The sequence below is a fragment of the Amblyomma mixtum genome, chromosome 7, assembly GCF_055824585.1.
Source record: "Amblyomma mixtum isolate Tamu chromosome 7, ASM5582458v1, whole genome shotgun sequence".
Taxonomy (NCBI): domain Eukaryota; kingdom Metazoa; phylum Arthropoda; class Arachnida; order Ixodida; family Ixodidae; genus Amblyomma; species Amblyomma mixtum.
In genome coordinates this window covers 23,702,680-23,724,643 of record NC_143018.1, presented here as the reverse complement: position 1 = coordinate 23,724,643, position 21,964 = coordinate 23,702,680, and the positions used below count along the sequence as shown (strand labels likewise).

At 45.6% G+C, this 21,964-nt stretch overlaps 1 protein-coding gene and 1 long non-coding RNA gene across 4 annotated transcripts in view; one reads left to right on the top strand and one right to left on the bottom strand.

Annotated features, from left to right (window-relative positions):
• LOC149335287 (uncharacterized) overlaps positions 1-21,964 on the bottom strand; it is a 52,628-nt gene that overhangs the window by 5,782 nt on the left and 24,882 nt on the right. The window lies entirely within an intron of this gene.
• Positions 1,379-20,086, top strand: LOC149335288 (uncharacterized). Of its 3 annotated transcripts, none has more exons than XM_089551956.1 (8): positions 1,379-1,654; positions 3,241-3,435; positions 3,833-3,933; positions 6,430-6,535; positions 7,124-7,278; positions 9,987-10,038; positions 11,755-11,799; positions 18,864-20,086. In XM_089551956.1, exons 1-8 carry the CDS (start codon positions 1,567-1,569, stop codon positions 19,016-19,018), a joined length of 897 nt encoding a protein of 298 aa, XP_089408082.1. In that variant the 5' UTR covers positions 1,379-1,566; the 3' UTR covers positions 19,019-20,086. The 3 variants fall into 3 exon arrangements, with proteins under 3 accessions (XP_089408082.1, XP_089408084.1, XP_089408083.1); XM_089551957.1 differs by having other exon boundaries at positions 1,609-1,772; XM_089551958.1 differs by lacking the exons at positions 11,755-11,799; positions 18,864-20,086 and having other exon boundaries at positions 9,987-11,150.

The window sequence follows — 21,964 nt, the reverse complement described above, 5'->3', positions numbered from 1 at the left end:
CTTATTAGTTGGGAGTTGCTGCAAGCAGCAATTTTTAACAATTATGTGTAAATAATAGGGTCCACGCAAAGCTTTTAAATTTGACTTGAGAGCCCAAAAAGACCATCTCTACAGATCTGTTGCACTAGAATATGCCCACAGAAATTATTTCAGGGTCCTTTAAGTAAGCATTGGCCTGATTCTTGTGATGGAAAGAAAGGTAGGGAAAAGGAATACTAGGAGCTTAAACACTAGCATCCACTATCACGTGCAATAGGGTTTCATGTGTATGACATATACTGTTTCCAGGCATGTGTGGTGCTTCTGGGCTTAAAACAAAGAACTTAAAGAAACAAATCACTTCAATAATATCATATAGGCAGTCATATTCAATTAATACTTGGATTCCCACCCCTTATGCAATACCCCCAAAGTGGGGTGTTTAAGGTAATAAAGTGAAGTGAATTGAAAAGCATTGCAGAAATAGAGTACAACCAAGAATGCAAAAACTCTATCCCTGTCCAGGTGAATGCACTTCTCAGCGTGCCCCAGGCACTGATAGCTGGTACATGCTCCATGTGAGCATGTGTCTATAAAACTAGGCAATGTTATAGCAACAAAGGGCATTGTTCCCCACCAAAGCATTGATTACCGTTACAGTCGTGAGAAAACAAACTAGCAGTTTAATATTAGAGTCGCCTATTTCGGTCACTGGAGCCAGCACAAAATGGACATAAGTGGCACTGTGTTATCAATAGAAAAAAACCGATAAAAGCAAAGACCTAATCTTTTTTTCTTCCTGCTTTTTTTTTTCACCCCCCGTGTTATCACTGCTGTGACCTAGCAGAGGGATGGAGTGAGAGTTTAGAACACGCTTAGAACACCGCACACAACGTACGAAGTGCACAGAAGTGATGATAACATCTTTTCACCGAATTCTGCTTTGGGGTATGAGTGGAGAACACAAATCTCCCTCTGTGAGCAAAGTCTGGCCGACGATGGTGACAGATAGTAATGTTTCGTGCCTGTCTATTCTAGGATGACTCAATTAACTGAGGACTTCTTTTAGATGGGGATTATTGAACGTTTATTACAGTATGGGCTACATAGGTCTGATTAGGTGAATACATGGCTGGGTCTGCTGCGTAGCTGTCGTCTGCCCCTTGCCTATAAGAGGGTGAGGAGGACGGCGGCCGTCGGGCCCGTGCGCTCTGCGCATCGCCTGCGAGGGTGGCTGGCTGCTGCTCCGACAGCGGAGGTAGCGGAGGGTGTGTTGCCGGTACAGCTGGCGCCATCTACTGGAGCGTTTTGTAACAGGTAAAAATGACAAAGATTTGGCTAAAAACCCAGAGGGCGTAGTAAGACGTCGAGCGATTCTCCGCCATTGCTTCGAGAGTTTTCTTTTGTGGCAGTCATTCTTGAGTTTTATCTAAAAAGACTTTTGTAGTGGACGCCTACGATTGTGCTAACATTCGTATTGCGAGACAGCTCAACTGTGTGCCCATATCTGCTTTTATCATTGAGTAAATTGAGTAAAGGACCATCTGACGGCTTTCCTCATATAGATACCGCATAGATACAGCAGTTATGGGAAGAACGCAAGTCACAATGGCCACAGTCTGCTCAATGGCCTTTCTGATATGCTCGCTGGCAGTCGTCGCTGGGATAAAATCGGGTGAGCTGGTTCAGCCGGAGTGCGATATTCGTGTGCGTATACATACTTGGACCAAGGCAGGTATGCTTAGGACTATTGGAGGAGTATCGCTCTTGAACGGCAATGCAAGTGGTTGAAAGTGAGTATTGGGGTGTGGACAGAAGTGGGAGGGTAAAACCTTGCCGCTGGGTGGGAGCTGCGGGCGAACGTGTGTATGTATGTTTGGAAAAGAAAGCATTCCACGGGAATTTCTTGCCCTGTGTGTCTTGCACTGTGCTGGGGCCGGGTGGTACCAAGCACTGCACGCGTGTTCTGCGGACCATTGATTTACAGCTTGTACTATAAAAAGTTTATCAGTAGTGTGAAATGAAGCTTGTGTTAAGTAATACACCGATAAATGCAGCATTGAACATCACCGACCCACCTATCAGTGTACTTCACTTTTCGATGCCCTGCCTGATAATGTCTTGAAAGAGAAATCGGAACAACTCGAAGGGACAGATCACAAGCATACCACTTGGCCGAGTGCTGGAATGCTCTGATAGGATGTGAATCAGTTGCTTTGACTGTTTTTATGCTGCTACATACACCTGAATTGCTGCACGCTTTGCTGACAGCACGTTAGCACTGCAGAGAATGTTTGCTCCCTTTGTTACTAAAGATGCCACAGAGTATTAATTCTTGCTTCTTAATTCTCATATGCTCAAAAGTGCAGTAGAAAGGATGCAGCTCATCTATCTGTAATGTTTAGCTGTGCCTCAGATGGCTGCTAAAAAATCTGCTTTAGCTGACTTGGCATTACAGCTCTTCAGAGCTTTACTTGAAGTATAGCTGATGTGTTTACTGAACACAGCACAGCGCAGTTATAGTTCTCATTAGCACGCTTAGTGACTCCACTGCCCACCACCTACAGTCAACAAGTTGCACTGGAATGCAATCCTACTATTTTTAGCTGTTATTTTCCATTGATCAACACCACAAATAAGAAAAATGAACACATTTTCATAAGCTTTCCTTGGTTTTGGTGACTGTTGGCATTCTTCTAATGTATGTCATGACGATTCCCTCAGTTTCCTACTCTCGTGTGCTCAATACATATAACATGATGGTCATAAAGTTAGCATACTGACTTCATGTCATGTACCCCCAGTGGAGATGAGTGTTGTTTTATTTTGACGGTCGTATCATCTACAGCTGTGTAAAGTATTGATACATACTGCAGTGCAGCCACGAGTACTTCATTGCTCCGCACTATTGATCGTTTTGTATGATATTTGCTACTTCTGTAAATATTCATAAAAATATCTGATATGAATTTGATTTCAAACAATCTGTCAATCACAACTTATGTCCCCAGCACTGCAGGCACCTATTCTTTGTTTTGAACCTTGGCATTGCAGCAACAAGTTCGATGGAGCCATTTATTTTTGGTGTGGCCATTGCAGTTAAAGGAGGGGAAGAAGGAGGAGAGACATCAAGCCACCTGTAGTTTGTGAACCGGCGACTTTCACGTGTCATCTATGCGCTTGCACATCTTCACAAGCACGCATCCTCTCTTACTCTCTGAAGTTTGGCTCACTTCAATGCTTAACACATTCTGCGTGCAGGTTCGGCACAAATGGCTGGCGTCGCCCTCCATATGAACCTGAAAGTCCAGGCCTTCTGGTTGCGTATGGCCCCACAAGACTGCATGGTGGACTTCAGCTGTGCTAAAGACGGCCGTTTAGAGAACCTGTACATACACTGCGACAACAGGACAGAGCTGTACAAATATAAATCCAACTTGTTTTACGAGAAGTCAGGTGAGCCTGATTGCACGCGAGCATTTTTGGGATGTTTGAAAGAGCTTGTGTCTTTGAGGTGTAAAAACAGGGTGTCACAGGTGTAGTGAGCAAGATAGAGTAACGACCTTGTTGTGGTGCTATGGGGAAGGGCAAGGAGATGCTATTATGAACATAATTCCAACATGCTACCAGGAACTTATGTTATGGTTGTTATGGGATTGGCCCATTTCTTAGTGTGATCGAGTCTGTTTATTTATTCAAAACACCTCTACAAGCCCTTCGACTAGGGGATTTATCACATAGCATGTAGCAGTGCCATGTGCTGTCGAGCAGGGGCAATTCATGTATTCCCGAGCTGTTTGTTGGAGTCATACTGACGTTTAAAGTAATGCTTTGCATTACTGGTGGCACGCAGGAAACGCCGTGAAGTTTACGGTCACCAAGGGCATCCCCGAGTCAAAGAAGGTCAATCCACTCTTTCCATTAGGATTTTGCACGGAGGGGAATGGAAATAAGGTGAGATGTGCACCCGCATGACTCCTGTGCGATGGCTTGCAGCATGGTATGCATGTTGCAGCGCTGTGCTATAGCGCTGGGAAAGCACCTGGCATCTGCATGTCAGGTGCGAAGCAGCACCTTACGATGAATGATGTTGATGCCCTGGCCGTCAGTTAAGGTGCCCTGGTCATCACTGTCAGCAGCGGTCATTATGGAGAACACAGGATTCACCTGGCCAAAGAGCACTGGCGCACTACTGCTATGCCACAACATAGCCGGTGGTAGCAGCACCAGTGGTGTCATCCTGCGAAGCTTTTTCAACCTCAGATGTGGCTGCATGCTGTGGCGTTGTCATAGCTGCTGCTATGGCGATGTGCGGCTGTTTTATATCGTGTCAGAAGGTTTGTCCATGGACAACAGCTTAACTGCAATTTCAAGTGCAGTTACGTTTAAACCCCTCAAAGCCTCAGCATGTGCTGAAGCTCAAGAACTGGTAGAAGTTTGGTTTATGGTTTATGGGGTTTAACATCCCAAAGCGACTAAGGCTATGAGAGACGCCGTAGTGGAGGGCTCCGGAAATTTCGACCACCTGGGGTTCTTTAACGTGCACTGACATCGCACAGTACATGGACCTTTAGAATTTCTCCCCCAAAGAATTTCAACCGCCGCGGCCGGGATCGAACCCGTGTCTTTCGGGTCAGCAGCCGAGTGCCGTAACCACTGAGCCACCGCAGCGGCAGGTAGAAACGAGTGGGTGAGCCATCACAGGCATCGACAGGCCAGAGGTAGAGGCTTTGTACTCTGGAGCCGCGTGATATATAAGAATGACAAGTGGGTACTATTTGATGTGGCATGCTTGTCCTGTCCTCCAGACTGGTGCACTTCTACCTGTTCTGCTTTTTTCATTCCGTGCTGGAGCAAAGGGGGTAGTGATACCTGTGTTGCCAAAGGGGTGTTGCAGCCAGTGGGTGTCCACCGGTGTCTTTGAATTGCTCAGTCCGCTGTTCTAACTGTTTGCATCAAGCATGCCTAGTGAGAGTAGTCTGGAGGGCTCTCAGTGTATGAGCAAAATATGCGTTTGGGATAACTGTGTTCATCTGCCCTTCCTTTCTTTGTCTTTCATTAGTCACTGTGCTGTAGGTGCCGATCATGTATTAAATATATATTGTTTCGTGACAATTTAGATGGCCCTTTTTAAGAGCAGGCTGCATCGTGCCCTCATTCCACGTTTGTAGCCGCATCATCACAGTGGTCACCATGAGCCCCTGCCCTTGGCAAGAAGCCTTCTCTTAAACAATCACAAAACAATCAGGCTCCATAACTTTCGCCAGAACGTTAAGCCTGCAGGACCAAACTCTGAAATTGCAAGAACCCGTAGTTTCAATAAACAGCAAGGGGCAGCGAGGGCGACCGTAGACCACTACAACACAGCACTGCTAATACATGCACTAATCGTCAATACACTACCACATTTTTTTACTTTAAAGTTGTTTTATATGCTGCTGATTGGGACTGATGTGTTTGTACCTTGTGCTTCTTTTGGCCCGTCCTACCTCAGCCTCATGTGAGGCTGCATTAGGTGAAATAAAATAAAATACAAAAAGTACAGTGGACTATATATCACCAGCTGTGAGAGTGTCCTATAAGTAGTAGTGGTGAATTAGCAATAAGTAAATTTTTGCAATGAAATTCTGAGGATATGTGTGTAACCTAAGGCAGGCACAATTCAGGAATATATAGCTCAAAATATCATCAGTGTGAGAATAGTGAAAAGTGTTCTCGAGCGCTTGAAATGTAATTTTACTGTACTTTTACCTGTACTGTAATTTTACAGTCACGATTGAGGCATTATAGTATGATTTAGAACAATATTAACAGTGTATATTTAGTCTTAGTGCATAACTAATGTTAATGATATAGTAACTCGAACGTGGTATATAAATTTTTAATGCTGTCATCACACTGCAGCCACTGTAACATTACTAAAACTTGCATAACATTGGTATGACATTATTATTTTATACCTGGTTTAACCTGGACTCCGAGTAAGCAGAACTAGCCCCGAGTACGAGACAGTGAATGGAGTCCCTTAAAAAGTGCCAAAGAAGAAACGCCCCACTTCGAGCACTAGGAGTAGCATGCGACTAATACTGATTGCACCTCCTGCACTGATTTTTAGGGAGGCTTCGCACGATGTCCCTGCCAATGAAAAGAAATGTGTCGAGGCGGATCATCTGTAACTGTAACTCCACCAATAGCTTGGCTGCAGGACAGCCGCCTGGCATGCTGCTTGCTGTCCAGTCTCTTTGTTCGGCCGATAGTGTTGCTGGTGCCATCTATGGAAGCTTTGGTACCAAGAGTACCAATGATAATGTGGAAAGGGTGGCTAGTGTATGCATGCTCAACCCTACCACACTGGTAAGAAACATGATGATGGTGGATGATTCTAAGGATGGAGATGATGTTTTGGCTGCATATTTCAAATTTACACCTTGCCTGTTTGCTGCTTCACAGGGACTGGTGGAGGGTTCACTGTCTGAACGGAGTGGCTGGCATGCTGATCGGACCATCACTGTTTTGGGAGAGACGCACCAATGCAAAATCAGCGTTGCTAATCCCTGTAAGTATATTAATGATAAGTGCCGCCGCGGTGGCTCAGCGGTTATGGTGCTCGGCTGCTGACCCAAAAGACGTGGGTTCAATCCCGGCCGCGGCGGCTGAATTTCTTTGGAGGAGAAATTCTAGAGGCCCGTGTACTGTACGATTTCAGTGCACGTTAAAGAACCCCAGGTGGTCGAAATTTCCGGAGCCTTTCACTACGGCGTCTCTCATAGCCTTAGTCGCTTTGGGACGTTAAACCCCAATAAACCTAACCTAACCATATTAATGATAAGTGATTTGAGTGCCATATTGTGAACAACAGTCTCACTGATCAAACAAGTGTGCCTTTTTTGCACATTTCAAATAATTGATGACTGTATGCCACATGTCAAATCTTGCAACCCTTGAAACGCCCTTGAGCTTTGCTCTTTCACAAACTCATTCCGCTTGTGCTCACAAATTTGTGCTGCACAAAGACGGATAACTGTGTGCTGTCATTTCAACCTGCTAGGGCTGGCACAGTGTTAGGTATATGTAGACATTGTTCCAGCACAGCCTTGCTGGTACAGAAACCAGCTGTTTAAATTCAGGTTGCACAACTATGCAGGGGAAGATGAACGGCCACACAGGGCTGGAGATGCACCTTCTGAGGGTTATTGTCACCTAATGCCCCTGGATGTCGCTGCTGACTGTGGTGCTGGGAAGACCATCCGCAACCACAAGTTCAACTGCACGGACAAGGTTGACTGGGCTATCTTTGAGGTACCTGTCAGTAGACAATCAGAGCTTAATAGAGCAATGACACAAGGTCCCTTTTTTACAGCACAGGTCATCAGTTATGGATCAAAATGCAGAATCCTTCGATGAACGCTGATTCACCTCAAGATTTATTTGTACATTTTTTTTGAGCTTCTAATGCAGTCTCTTTTTCTCATCTGTTGATCCCAGTGCAGTTTACTGAAGCTTTAAACGAATGAATGGTGGCATAACTGAAATAGCATGTACGTGCCAGATGATGCACAAGGTGAACCCCATAAAGCTGGAAGGCTTGAGTGCATGGTTTCTCCACTCGTGCTGCGCGAGTTGCAGGTGCCTTGAATATACAGCACGGCAGGTCCTAGACACCCTGACAGTGTGCCATCTTGCCGAGCCCTGGAACCATGCGCTCAAGTGTTCCCACTGAGTCTGGTTCACCTTGTACAAGCCTACGTCTATGAAATGCTGAAATTTCATACACCTTACTGTGCTGTCGTAACCGTGTACACTATTTGCTATAGTAGAATGCCTCCATAGTAAAGTAGCTCAGAACAGCAAAATCTTCACAATATCAGGGTCTTTACTATATCAGTTGTTGGAGATGGCATGGTTCCGACTATGCTCTCTGCCTATTTACTAAGCACAAAAAGTTGATTTGTACAGGAAACGCTCTGACATACGTCACTTCATGCTCTTATTGTCCCTTTATGTGATAATTATTTATATTCAATTATCGCATGTTATCATGTCTTTGACTTCGTTTGTCTTATAGAAATACCGCATATACAGAACACAAAGTGGCTTCAAAAATAGAGCGAGTTTGTTTTCATGTGAAAACCAACGCATTGCATGATCATGGCGTCGTCTTCTATGGCTTCAGCGTCATTTTAGAAACAGCAAAGAAACGCTTGCGACGAAGTCAAGCGTGGCAAAATCGCCTATGCAGTTCTGCCGTGCTTCCGCTTCTTGCCGCTGCTTCTCCGTGCTTCGCGCTGCCATGCTACGAACGCACGCCCTTTTCTTCCCTTTTCTACTCCTCACTACGCTTTTATTGGCTTTCGTTTTCCAGCGACCCGCGCCGCCTTCTTTCTACGATCATAGCCACCTTTACTTTTTCGTCCATGCCGCGCGCTTTGCCTCATGGTCTCAAGGTCTTCGAAAAGTTAGCTTCTCCTTTAGACTTTTTAGTGTGGTGGTGAAGCCACCTCAAAGAGCGCATTCAGTTTCCACTTGCCTCGCTATCGTATACTTCGCATGTGCCGGGATGATGATCATTCCGCGGGAAGTATATCGCCATGGGCAGATGCTCTTTACTATAGCCATTTCTTCGAAAAAAATCTTTACTATAACCGAAAAAAAAATTTACAGTCGTGTATGGAAGGCGAAATGGGACTGCAGCTTCGTTTACAATATCAGAGTTTTTACTATAACTGAGTTTGCTATAGCGGGGTTCTACTGTTATATAGAAGCTTGCCAACTCAGTGGAGCCTTAAGCTTAATAAATAAAAAGTACATAAACGCTCAGGATAGCAAAGCAAACAGTATTGCGGCATTAGTTGAAAAGCAGAAGACAGTTTGCGCACAGTGGTCTCTGTTCTTTGTGACTACGGAGTTAACGCACTCCTGATGTCACCACCTCTGCATGTGTTGTGTTCAGTGCCACATTTGATGCTGCTGTTTCAAAGGCTCAAAGGTAAACTAGTGGAGAAAATGCCTTTTAATAAAGGAAAAACCAGGCCCTACTTGGAAATATGTGAATCATGACTGTGTTCATGACTAGCAAAACCTTACCCAAACCCCGGCATTCACGAGTGCACTCACTGGTAGGTCCAACTGGACTATGGTAGGTCCAAAGGGTCTAAACAACCACAAGTGGCACATTCTCAAGGGCGCTTGCACCACGGTGCACACACTGATTTTGTAGTCCAGATCAACGCAGGCACCACTTTCATTGGGAAGCCAACGAATTCGTCAGTTTTCGACTTCAATGCACTCAGATTCTGATGCCGTACTCAGTGAATGAAGTCTCTGACAACTCTTGCGATAAAAGTAATAACGCAATCTTTAGAATGTAAGCTGTCACTTTTTGGTCGGCTCACCACATTTGCACGGCAGCATCTGCGTGAATCATGCAACCATAAATTGCATTGTACAGGTAGTATTGTAGTGCTCAGCAAGTGACAAAACTTTAGCTTGACACGCCTGCTGTTAATGCTGTCGTGTTATGGTCATGAAGCACCTGGAGGGTGGATGCTTTGAACAAAGAGACAGCAGTGTTTTTGCGAAATGAGAGCCGTACTGCTAATGCAATAAAAGCATTTCATGCTATTGAAACATTGGCAGTCATGCATGCACAGCGTGATCAGAGGTGAAGGAATCCTAGTTAAATACTGTGCTAGAAAACATCTATGGGATGTACAGAAAAAGTTTAGTCCATAGGACGATTTGGCGAATTCAAGTTGTGAGTCCAGGTAAGGAAAAAATTTCTCTACCGTCCCTCGTGGCATGGTTACAAGGGATATTTAGAAAGTTGGCACAGAGATAAGTTGTAATAGTTAACCAATGACAGCTTAGTGACCTGCTATTTGTTGATGACATTGCCCTGCTAAGGTGATGAACAGCAGCTCATGCTTTAGGGCCTAAATAAATAGGCTTAAAATTTTCACGAAGAGTACTGCTGTCAAAACATTATTGAATTTCTTTTTCATACTCAGCCTTCTCCAGACGAAGTCATGGACATCTCTACGGAGCCCACTCAGAAGGAAAGTATGTGCTTTCAGTAGATTCATATTGTCGAGCTTGATTCTGGTTATTGGACATATTTAGGAGGATCTATGTTTTGTGTTTATGTTAATTAGAAAAGGAAATTATTTGAATAATCAGTTCTGATAGGAGGTAATCTCAAAGAAAGTAGAAGACAACAAAACCACATGCCATCCATGGGAGCTGAACCCATGACTTCTGCATGTTGCATGTGATCTTACCAGTCAAGCTATGGGAGCTGCTTTCTTGCCTTTTAATTTTAAAGGTATTTATGTGGCCTTGAGAATTTTGTTGGGAAAAGCTGGGTATATAAGTTTTTGCAGAATACCTTAGTTGGTAACCTGCGATTTGCTGATGACATCGCATTGCTAAGTAACTCGGGGAATGAATTGCAATGATCAGTTTAGACAGGCAGAGCAGAGTAGTTTTTATAAAACTTAATAATGCAGAAAACTATGGTAATGTCTAATAGCCTCGGAAGAGCGCAGCAGTTTATAAGAGGCAGTGATGCATAGGAAGCTCTCAGAGAATACATCTGCTTAGATCATGTGGTGGTTGCAAATCTGGACCACAAGAATGAAATCCACTGGGATCAGGTTTGTTGGCGGTATGTTCCACGTGCAAAAAAAAAGGCTTCTGCCTTATGGCTCCGCTCATTCAAAGCTAATAAAAAGGGGGATTGCATCACTTTGCCTAGAATCCACTCTCAGGAAATCGTGCCCTCACAAGATGCAGCTAAGTTTTCTGAACTACCTTATCGCCACCTTGTCTCATTTGGGAGAGCACTGCTCATACATGCGAAAGCTGCGGCCTCGGGATTCCGGCACCGCCATGTGGTTGCCTTTTCTTCTAGATTCTATTGCAGTTATCTTCTAAATAAAATGATTGCTGAATTTGTTATCATCAAATCAACACCATCATAAAAAGAATAGTTAGGTTCCCCTGTGTCTCCTCGGTTTCAAGAACTGTTGTTCATTTTCATATATTGCGTGTTGTGCAGATAAATGCACGCCATAGAATGCTCCCCCCAGCTAAATGGGCACATTGTCTCATATTTCATGTAGAAATGGCATTTGGTCGGCAGAACTGTTTCATGCTACATCTGTATGGGTTACTTGCCTGAATCGGTAAAAAAAGTCGTATATTCGCATCGTGTGCGGCGACGGCGAAATAAACCAAGCTGTTCTTTCAGCAATTACACTGATGGCACCATCTCGTTTGTTGGCCGTGAAAATTCAGCAAAGGAGGGGGTTCGGGAGGTTTGAAGACGCTCTTTCAACTGGGTTTTTTTTTTAATGGTCACAGAAAACTTAGTTTGTTGAAAACTTAGATTGGCCACACTAAGTTTTCTGTGACCATTAAAACACTAGCTGAAAGAGCGTCTTCAAAACTCCCGAACCCTCCTCCTTTGCTGAATCTTCATGGCCAACAAACGAGATGGCGCCACCGGTGCGATCGCTGACAAAACAGCTTGAGTTCCTTCGCCGTCGCCGCACACGACGCGAATATACAACTTTTTTTTTGATCGATTCAAGCAAGTAACCCAAACAGATGCAGCATGAAACAATTCTGCCAACCAAATGCCATTTCTGTGCGAAATTTGAGCTCGAACAATGCGCCCATTTAGCTGGGAGAAGCATTCTACGGCATGCGTTTATGTCTGCAACATGCGATATGCATACTAATGAGCCCCTTCTCATCTTCCCAATATTTTTGCAGAGCCCGTTGGTGACACATCTGGCAGCTGCATCATCACCATCATTGGTGAGTTAACTCTGCGCACAATATAGTAGTAAAGAGGCGACAAACTGAAGAACATCAGATTGTAGAGAACAAGGTTCTGAGCAGCATGGTGCTGTGATTGGCCTATTGGTGTAATGCTGCGAGAGAGTCCTTTGCCGCTGTGCTAGATGCATTCATACGAGTCTTGTGCAAGTTGTGCATGCTTGAGGTTGCGTGTGTGTCCTTGATGGTTTAGTGTAACTGTACAGTGTTGTCACACTGCAAGTTGAATTTTGGTCAGAATTCTCAAAACATTCCTAGAGGAAGTGCGACGCCACTGTCTGTGCGTTATTTTAGAGAGTGCTTCGTCCATGGAGGAAATGCCAAGATGTGGTTTCTGTATCTGCGATGCCCTCCACTCTGTATAGGTTAAATCCTTTTATGAGAGCTTTCTTCACTTTAACGAATTTAACGCTAGTGTTTGTATGGTATTGGGCTTGTGCGGAAATTAGCAGGTATTCCTTTGAGGTTTGCCCCAAGAAAAGTCGTATTGTTATGATTGAATCCATGTTTTCAGCCCAATACTAGCCAAGCGAAATATGAATCCACATCTTCCCGGCATTCCCACGGCAGATGAAGTGCTGCGTCACCGCTTTTACCTCTAGGCTTGTTTCAGAGATGTGCGGAGTATAAGAAACTGCTACATATATAGCATTCATAAATTATCGGAAAGCATTTGACTCGGTGGAAACCCCAGCAGTCGTGCAGGAATTACTTAATTGAGGTGTAAAAGAGGCATATTTATAAGTACTGAAAAATATCCATAGCAGCTACACAGTCACCAATGTCCTCCATAAAGAAAGTAATAAAACCTCAATCAAGAAGGGCATCAGGCAGGGAGACACGATCTCTCCAGTGCTATTCACCACATGCTTTCAGGAGGTATTCTAAGAACTGGATTGGGAATATTTCGGGATAAGAGCAAATGGAGAATACCTTATCAATCTCCAATTTGCTGGTAGTATTGCCTTGCTAAGTATTTCAAGGGATGAACTGCAAAGCCTGATGGAAGGCCTAGACAGGTAAAGGAGAACAGTGGATCTAAAAATTGATGTGCAGAAAACTGAAAATGATGTTCAGCAGTCAAGGAAGGGAATAGCAGTTTACGACTCGTAGCGAGGCGCTGGAAGAGGTAAGGGAATAAGTCTGCTTAGCTTAGGCAATGACCACAAATACAGATCACAAGAGTAAAATAAATAGATGAATAAGAATGGGCTGTAGCGATTTGGCAGCTACTCTCAGATCATGAATGACAGTTTGCCAGTATCCCTCAAAAGAAAAGTATATTAACAGCTGTGTCCTATCGGTACTCACCTCTGAGATAGAAATGGGGGAGAGGTGATAACAAAAATGAGTTCATCTGAAATGGAGGACAATGCAGAGAGTACGAACGGATGGGCGAGTTGGTTATGCATTGTATGAATGAAACAGCGCAAGGCCGAAAGCCAAAGAAGAGAGCAGAGAGTTGTCCGTTTCCTTCTTTCTCTGCTCTCTTCTTTGGCCTTCGGCCTTGCGCTGTTTCAGTCATACAATGCAGAGAGGTATGGAAAGGAAAATGTTATGTGTAGCGTTAAGAGATTGTAAGAGAGCAGAGTGGATCATGGAATCAATGAGAGTTAATGACATCCTAGTCGAAAACAAGAGGAAGAAATGGGCTTGGGCAGGGCATGTAATGCGAAGGCCAGATAACCGATGGTCGTTAAGGGTAGCAGACTAGATTCCAAGAGAAGGCAAGCACAGCAGGGGGTGGCAGAGAGTCAGATTGAGCAGGTGAGATTAGGAAGTTTGCGGGGGAATGGGGGCTGCGGCTGGCATAGGTTGGGGTAAATTTAGAGAGATATGGGAGAGGTTTTTGTCCTGGTATGGACATAGGATGATGATGTGTGAGGTCTATGGTATTTGCTGGCTATCTCAGTTTTGTCTTCATCTGGCCACTGAGGGAACGACTTGCTGAAGTGTTACCTTATATTGCTGCAGACAGTGTGGCGGTCTTATTGGATGTTTGAAGATCTGGGATGGCTAACAATAAGAGCACAGGAAACACATAGTATGAACGTTGCCAAAAAAAGAGTGTACAAAAGTGCTTCAGGCACAGATAAAGCAGAAAATTTGATAACACTATAGATGTGGGCTCACGTGAAAATAGACATTTTTCTTATGAGGCTCCTTGGCCACTGTTGTACACTGCTGGCTGGCACCATCATGCCTTATGCTGCTGTCTGTACTTTCAAATGAACCAGGAACGCCGGTGTAGAAGAAGCCAGCAACTGTTTTTCATATGGCTCAATTGAGTCTAACAGTTCAGGCTTTCTTCCTTAGTAGTGCCTGCATCATATCTCTTGGGCATTCCTCAATATCTGGCTTGCCTTATGTGAAAAACTTTTCTGCCATTCCTACGTGCTGGGAGAGGAGCTGTTAACACGCTGTTGAACCGTAAGATGAGGTATTTTGATTACCCTGTTTTGAAATATATCAGGCACTGTTCTTCTCTTATATTAACTACAGCTGAATCCCGCCACAATGAAATCGGCGGGGCGTACGAAAAATTTCACTGTCGCGGAATTTCGTTGTCGAGAAATTACAGACAGACAATTGTTTTTATGACGTGACACGACTGTTCTTACGTCGCCGCGCACGTGAAAATGCGTGGCGCGAAACGACTGCACCATGTGTCTGTGCATAGGCGACTTGGTGTAGAGAGAGGAACTCGAGTGAGACACAGCGGGAAGCCTCGTGCCTGCATGCTCTGCCGAAGCGCGATTGGTGGCCCCGAGAGGGACCGTTGAAAAAAAAAAGCTGCCAAAGCAGCTTTGAGAGAACGGGAGGAGGAGAGGCGGCGTTGGGCGAGCCCGGGATCAGCCGACGAGTCAAGCGAAAAAAAAAAAATTATTTCCAGAAGTCCGTAAGCTTTGTCTGCTTGCGTTTTGCTGCCAGCAGCGGTGTCACGCGACTCTCACACTCTGTTATGAGAGCCATCGCAACGTCGTCGTCGTGAGAGCCCAGAAACTTCCTGATAAGATCGAAGGCATCCAACACCTGCGACGAGGTTGCCAAGGCGGATGAATCCTGGGCGGAGTCGTCTTCAGCTTCGGACGGCGGCTCTTCTGGCTCGCGAACACTTTTAATTATGTCCTCATCACTGAGCTCCTCGTAAACAAGCACATCCGCATCAGCGTTGAGGAAATCGTCCAGCTCGATATCGCCAGGGATGTTTCCTGCATCCTGGAGGGATTTCCAGGCCGTACTGATCCCCGGAGTCGACGATGATGGAGCGTCATCCTCCGCGGCTGCAGCTGTGCTGGTCGCCTCCTGGTCAACAAACCCGGCGTGCTTGAAGCAGTTGTTGATCAAGGTGGACCGCGTCACGTTCCACGCAGCAGCTACAATCTGAAGAGCCATGAAGAGGTCCACCTTCGTCTTCCTGCCCGTCTCGATATTCAAAAGAATACGCTGAATCAGCCTCTCCCGATAAGCACACTTCACGCTCCTGATAATGCCTTGATCCAGCGGCTGAATGATCGAAGTGCAGTTAGGCGGGAAGAATCTCACCTCAACGCTTGACAACTTGACGTCGTCGATGCGGTGGGCAGAACAATTGTCCAAGAGCAAACAAACCTTTCGGTTCTGCCTGCTCATGTCACGGTCAAGTGCCGTAAGCCAGTCCGCAAATATGGCACGGGTCATCCACGACCGCCCGTTAGCGACGTACTTGACGGGAAGGCTTCTGTTTCCCTTGAAGCAGCGCGGTTTAGCACTTTTCCCAATAACTAACGGGGGACGCCTGTCCGACCCATCCATATTCGTGCACAGCAGCACTGTCACTCTTTTCTTGCTGTGCTTGCCACCCTGGCAACGCTGCCCTTTAAAATCCAGTGTCCTCGCTGGCAGCATCTCGTAGAAGAGGCCCGTCTCGTCCGCGTTATAAATATCGGACGGCACGTAGCTGCTCATGATATCGGCCACGTTGTCCACCACCCATTCTGAGGCGCCGCCAGTGTCCGCGGAACTTGCTTCCCCGCACAAAACTTTCCCGACGACGTTGTGCCTCGCTTTGAAGCGATTGAGCCAACCTGTGCTGGCCTTAAAGGGCCACTGCCCAGGGTCCGGACATTTTTGAAAAACAAGCCCACTGCATAGATGAGGCATCGAAGATAACCTCTGCAAAATACTAGAGCCATGCGCGCCCCGAAAAGCTGCGAAAATTCAAATCAAAGCCCGTTCGTTCTTTCCTTCCTTCAAAAACGGGCCCGGCCCACTACTCTGCACCCTGCTGACGTCAATGGGGGCTACTTTCGCTAAAGGCACTCCATTGGTGCATCGTTCTGTCTGACGGGAGAAGGTTGGGCGTAGCCTTGGCGTCGCGTCGTCTGCACAAGGCTTTCCGCAGCGCCTTCTGTTCTGGCTCATGCCTACAAACCCGCATGAAGGAACAAAAAAAAAACTGCGGAGGGAGCGTGCGGCGACAGCCTTGAACCCTAGCCATAAAAAGTAAAAAAATAGTAAAACTGAGGGAGTTCGTTCGCCCCCCCCCCCTCCCCCCCCGTTGTGATCACGTCACGAGACGCTCTGCGAGCGCGCTCCCTTCTCAGTTTCTTTTCTTCTATGCGAGCCCCCCAAAACAAGGTTTTAATTAGTAGTGCAGCAGAGCCTTTCTCCGCACACACACCCCTTATCTTTCGTGCATCTTGCGTACGCCTTGACTCCAATGAATGACATATGCTTTGGAGCGGAGAAAAGACACAAACACACAGAACACAAACACGCATGGAGAAAAGCAAACGGGCGGTTGCCGGGTCCGCGCTTCGCCGTGTGTTTCGAACACAACCGACTTCCGCCCCTCCGCTCGTGAAACGGTGGGGAGGCCTAAAAGAAAATGAAAAGGTGGCTCGTTAACTGGGAATGACAAACAGATGTATGAAAGGATGCGCTCGCTAACAAGTCTAGGTGGTCGAGCCGATCGCGCCTCTCGATCGTTCAGTGTGCGGAGAAAATGCAAAAACCAAGAAAAGAATTCTATTGAAGGCGGGGCCATGACGTCGCCCTGTGACGCACTCCACAGACACCACGCCTCCGGCTTACACCGGAGAAGGAAGGGGTGATTTTGCCTTGCCGAGCCTACTCGACGAGGAGCGGGAGAGAAGAATTTCGAGGAGGGAATGGAAGGAGAGGAGGCTCGCTCAAAGAGAGGTAGAGAGTGTCTGCTGTGCTGGGGTGGGCACGGGCCCTTTAAAGTCATCCAGGCCTAGCAAACAGGCATAATTGAAGGCCTTCTGCTGAACAATGCTGCCGCTAAGCGGGATGTTCTTGGCTCGCGTTTCGACAAACCAGGTGTAGACAGCCTTATCGAGCTCTTCGTAAGTTGGCTGCGTCACCTTCTTGTGTTGAGCTGAAGTGCCCGACGCAAGTGCCTTGCCGATGTTCTCTTTGCTCTTCAGTATCGTTGATAACGAACTCGGCGCGATGCCAAAATCTGCGGCAATAATCGACTTCTTCTTCCCGCTTTCTGCTTCGGCGATAATACGCGCTTTTTCTTCTAGCGAAAGAAATTTCCGCTTCTTCGCTGGCGGCGACATCATAGGAATTCAGCAGAGCAGAGACGCGACGAGACCACGCTAAACGGCGCACACACAAAGGAAGAAATGGCGAAGCGGAGTGGGCTTCTTCCTGCACTCTCGCGTTTTCCTTTTTTTTTTTTTTCTCCGAGAGGACACGAAGCTCCGCCCACCGATGGCTCCGCCCACCGGTCCACACAGACTGCCTGAAACGCGCTCGGTGTCTAGCAGACGACGCGGCCACGGAGGACGCGGCCGAAGACGCTAGCAGATGGCGTGCGCTGGCGCATTTTACACGCGCTTTCGAGGAGCCCCTCTTCGCTTGGAGGCCGCGAACGCTTACCAGTCAACACCGCTAGCAAGTGATCATGACGCGCTTTCGTGCTTGACAGGAAACCGCGAGCACCATGACAGCGAGCTACATCAATCGAAGAAGCCCAGCAAAGAGCCAATGAGCGGGGCGTGACGTCACTTCAAAAATCACGTGGGCATCTGGAGAAAAAAAAAAAAAACACGAGGGTGTGCGCGAGGAGGGTGTGCGATTGAGTGCGCGTACCCCCGCCCCCCAACAGTCTGCGATGCAAAAAAATTAACGGCGGGAACGGGAAAGTCGCTCTTCAGCACTCAACCTCTGAAGAAAGACAAGACGGAGGGGCCACTCACCAGCGAAAATTCGCAAAAAAAATTCGTAGAAGCGAACACGTGCTCGCAAAGTACTTCGTTTTTGAGGAAATTTTAATACATTAAGTCCTATGGGGGTTTCACGGGGAATGCAAATTACTTCGTTGTGGCGAAAATTTCGTTGAAGCGGCGTTCGTTGTACCGGGATTCAACTGTATTGCAATTTGGTGTGGTTAACAACAACAAAAGGCAGCATTAAGAAGATCCATGTGTTGAAAAAAAAAAGATTGTGCACATTATAGCTAATATTGACTGCTTCTCTTCTAGAGAACAATATTTTCCTCAATACAGTCCCGATACAAAACATGGACAGTTTTTGTATGTTGCGCTCATTTTATTTATCATCACCCACTTTCAAACAGTTCATTTTGTCGATCGCATCCTTACAATATGACCAAAGTATTGCCTGTACACGCAGCACTGATCTGTGGCTTATTCCACGCTTCCGCACCAATTACAAACTACAGTCTGTGAAACATAACCTTTCTGTAATACTCAATAAATATGAGCAATTTACCAGTCCCAACCTTAACCAACCGTGGAAGTATTTTTTGTCCCTTTAGAATTTAGTGATTGTTATTTACCTGTTTCCAGGTTTTCTACATTTTATTATATCTACATATGAGCTGTGAATTTGTGTATTTAGTTATTGTACTCTATATTTACTTTACAATACCTTGTATAGTATGCCCTGTTTTGTTGTGTATTGGGGCCCTTTTAGTCCAGGTGACCCATCAGAAGTTTCTGAAAATAAAGGAATTGAATTGAAAATTTTAATCTCTGCTTTGGTTTCTTCTTTGACAAATTCAACAGGTGTGGCCATCATCATAGCGTTCATCTTGGTGCTGGCCTTGGCTGTAGTGCTAGCCTGGCGCTGTGGATGGAGACTCACACGAAAAGCACCAAGCCACCTTGCACAATATGAAAGGGCCAAAGAAATAGTGGCACTAGACCCGAACGCTGCATAGGACTGAACTGTTTATGTTCTCTTGGAAACCCAGATGGACCATGGCACACAACCACTAGGTGGACGTTGGGAGAGCTGGAAGGAACAGATCTAGTGAAGGGATTCTCACGGTACCCAGATGCGTCATTCAGACATTGCCATGGTGATTATGTGCAGTGAAGAGAGCAGAGGAGAAAGAGCTTTTTAGTGGAAACTTGGCCAGGAAAGATGTGAACATGCTGCACTGAACTTGCAGTGCAAAATTTATCTCCTTTTGCCATGCATGTACACAGAAAGCAATTCTTCCTGCGCAAGCACTGTGGAGTTCCCTCACAAGAATGAGAATAAGATCAAGAATAACAGCCAGAGCCTTTGCGAAAATCTTGGTGCACTGCCCCTGTAACTCTTCTGTTGACGTTTTTGCACTAGTTGTTGCTGTGCCCATGCTGTGCAATGATTACTAGAGGAAAACATGGGACGTCCATGGACGGACCTCCCATGTTGTGCCCACTCTAAATCTGCACATATTATCGGAACAGTAGACCTTACCCTACTAATGAAATGTTCATTTGTACCAGCCATAATCAGCTGCCTAGAAATACTGCAATTTTGTAATGGATATGCAACTAGCCATTGCTGAAAGGGTACCCTGGCGTAGACAAAAGGGTGCCGTATTCGTGCACTGTAAGTGGGTGGGAACTTTTATCGTGGCAAGGCCTAGCATTCAACCTTTTGAAGTGCTGTTTTCTTTTTTTCACCCCAGCTCACTGAGACAATATTGTGCAAGGGATACATGTCGTTGTGTTCAACCTTGTTTGTAGTATTGTGGCTTCACTACTGCAAAGGTTCTCATTCATGCCTCATGAATTTTTTATGCCAAGCGCTTTGAATGTAATGTTTATCTTGTGCATGTCTATGCACTATGCAACAATGCTGTACTGCACAGTCGTATTCACATGCACAAGCAATAATCATTAGGCAGGCCAGTTATCATCATGTACAGTTACCTCACAATAAAACATTGTTATTACTGAAGTTACCATCATGTACAGTTACCTCACAATAAAACATTGTTATTACTAAAGTTATACTTGGTCATGTTTTCATACCGTAGTCTTACTATGCAGTGGGTCTTTAGTTCCTTTTAAGTTTTTTAATATGCAGCATTTCATATCACCTCGCAAACTGCCTTTCTTAAAAGGGTAGAGACACCAAAATTTTCGTTGTGTTCTTGCTTTGGGATAATGTGCAAAACGGTAGTAAACATGCATATTGCCACGTAAATTTCACTCGCGCTTTGCAACCAGGTCTACCCAGTCCGACCTTGGGTCTAGTGTGCATGTGCGACTTTCCTACTAGTTACAAATGCATTCAAATGGTGCCCAGTGGTTCCAAATGGAATTGTAATCCCCACTGCATGCTTATACAAATGGACTTTCTGTCACACAAATGCTTTTTCCAACTTGTTCCAAAAAGACTCAAATGGAATACAATTGGTTCTAATTGAAATTGCTGTTCGAACAAAATATTGCGAGTTTGGGCCCTGTGATTTAGCGATCGGTTATACATTAATACACCTGCACGTACACTTGTGGACAGAATATGGGCCACGCTTCCATGTTCAATCTCCTCTTTCACATTGCATAACAGAAATAGAAATATTTGCTTCCTTTATGTGCAAGGGCAGAAGTCAATATTAATTGCTATTTATTGCGTCAAAAAACTTAGACCGCAGAAGCATGGTCCATATTCTTCTGTCTGTGAGTACGTGTCAAGGAACCTCTTGAAATAAAAAATATCGCATAGACCAAGGAGGCAACCGACCCTCTTCATATATATCTGCAGTGAAGAACACTGATGATATTTTTAGGATAAACACACATCTTATATCCAGTTGGTTTTGTAAAAGCAGATAAAACACGATACTTTTGATAAAGCGGCAGAAAAATTCCATTGTTAAAGAAAAAAAACTAGCAGAGGCGTAGCGCTTATTAAACCTAGTGATATGAGTGAAAGCTCTGTCAAGTACGGTTACGCATGGTTTGGCACCGGAGTCGGACCGGCGCACGCCCCATCCATGGCGAGACTGAGCGACTGGGCGGCAGCGAAGCAGCTGCTGTACCCCCCGCTAATCACTTGGTACAGCAGCGGCCAGGCTCCGAGCGAGCGCAGCTGCGACGCCTCTCCACAGCGAGTCACGTGGTATGACGTCACTTGCCCCATGACCGCTCTGCCGGCTCAAGGTCATCGCCATGGTCAACGCGCACCAAACTTGACCTTGGGAGTTGTAGTTCGAAGAGTACATACAGCTTTGTCTCTAAAAAGTAAACAGTGCTGATTATGTTTGAAACTAGAAGCACCAAATTTTTGGATGCAAGTTTTTTTCTTTGCAGTGATGCACCTGACAATGGTATGCATGAGTCACAACGTGGAATTCACCTATGCCCACTGGATATTTTATAACTGAATTTTTTTGCCATCGTTTCGGTTTTTGAAGCAGGTACGACGGCTGTGACATCACAGGCGATATGAGTTCATGTGAGACATGCAAATACTGCGATATCATCGCTACTTGTTTATATTGTTGGGCAGGCCTGTGTAAGAGCTCATGTCTGTTCAGCCAAAGAAAACAGCGACCATACTGCAGTTTTTGCACGCCTCAAGTGACGTGAAAGTGTTTTTCTCATCACAGCCGTTGTTCATGCGGTTTAGCTGTTGAAACCGTATCCGAAAGAGCCTGAGAGAAGAAAGTGTTTTGATGAAGCAGATGCACCTAACGCAGTTTTAAGAAACAAATGCCAGTTTTGTTGGACTTAGCATTCTTGCCTGTAATATGGAAAGCCCACTTACTACAAACATCGTATAAAATGAAGGTATTTTGCGTGACCATCAGGTTTGTTATAAGTGGGCTTGACTGTGCGACTGTGCTTCTTTGTGGCTTGGGATCCTCATTTGTCATTTTTCACTT

Bases quoted from the DNA above. Each gene is read 5' to 3' on its own strand.
- LOC149335288 (XM_089551956.1), top strand. From the start codon at position 1,567: ATGGGAAGAACGCAAGTCACAATGGCCACAGTCTGCTCAATGGCCTTT. The intron at 3,436-3,832 runs GTGAGCCTGATT...GGTGGCACGCAG, and splicing joins CTTGTTTTACGAGAAGTCAG to GAAACGCCGTGAAGTTTACG. The intron at 11,800-18,863 runs GTGAGTTAACTC...CAAATTCAACAG, and splicing joins CTGCATCATCACCATCATTG to GTGTGGCCATCATCATAGCG.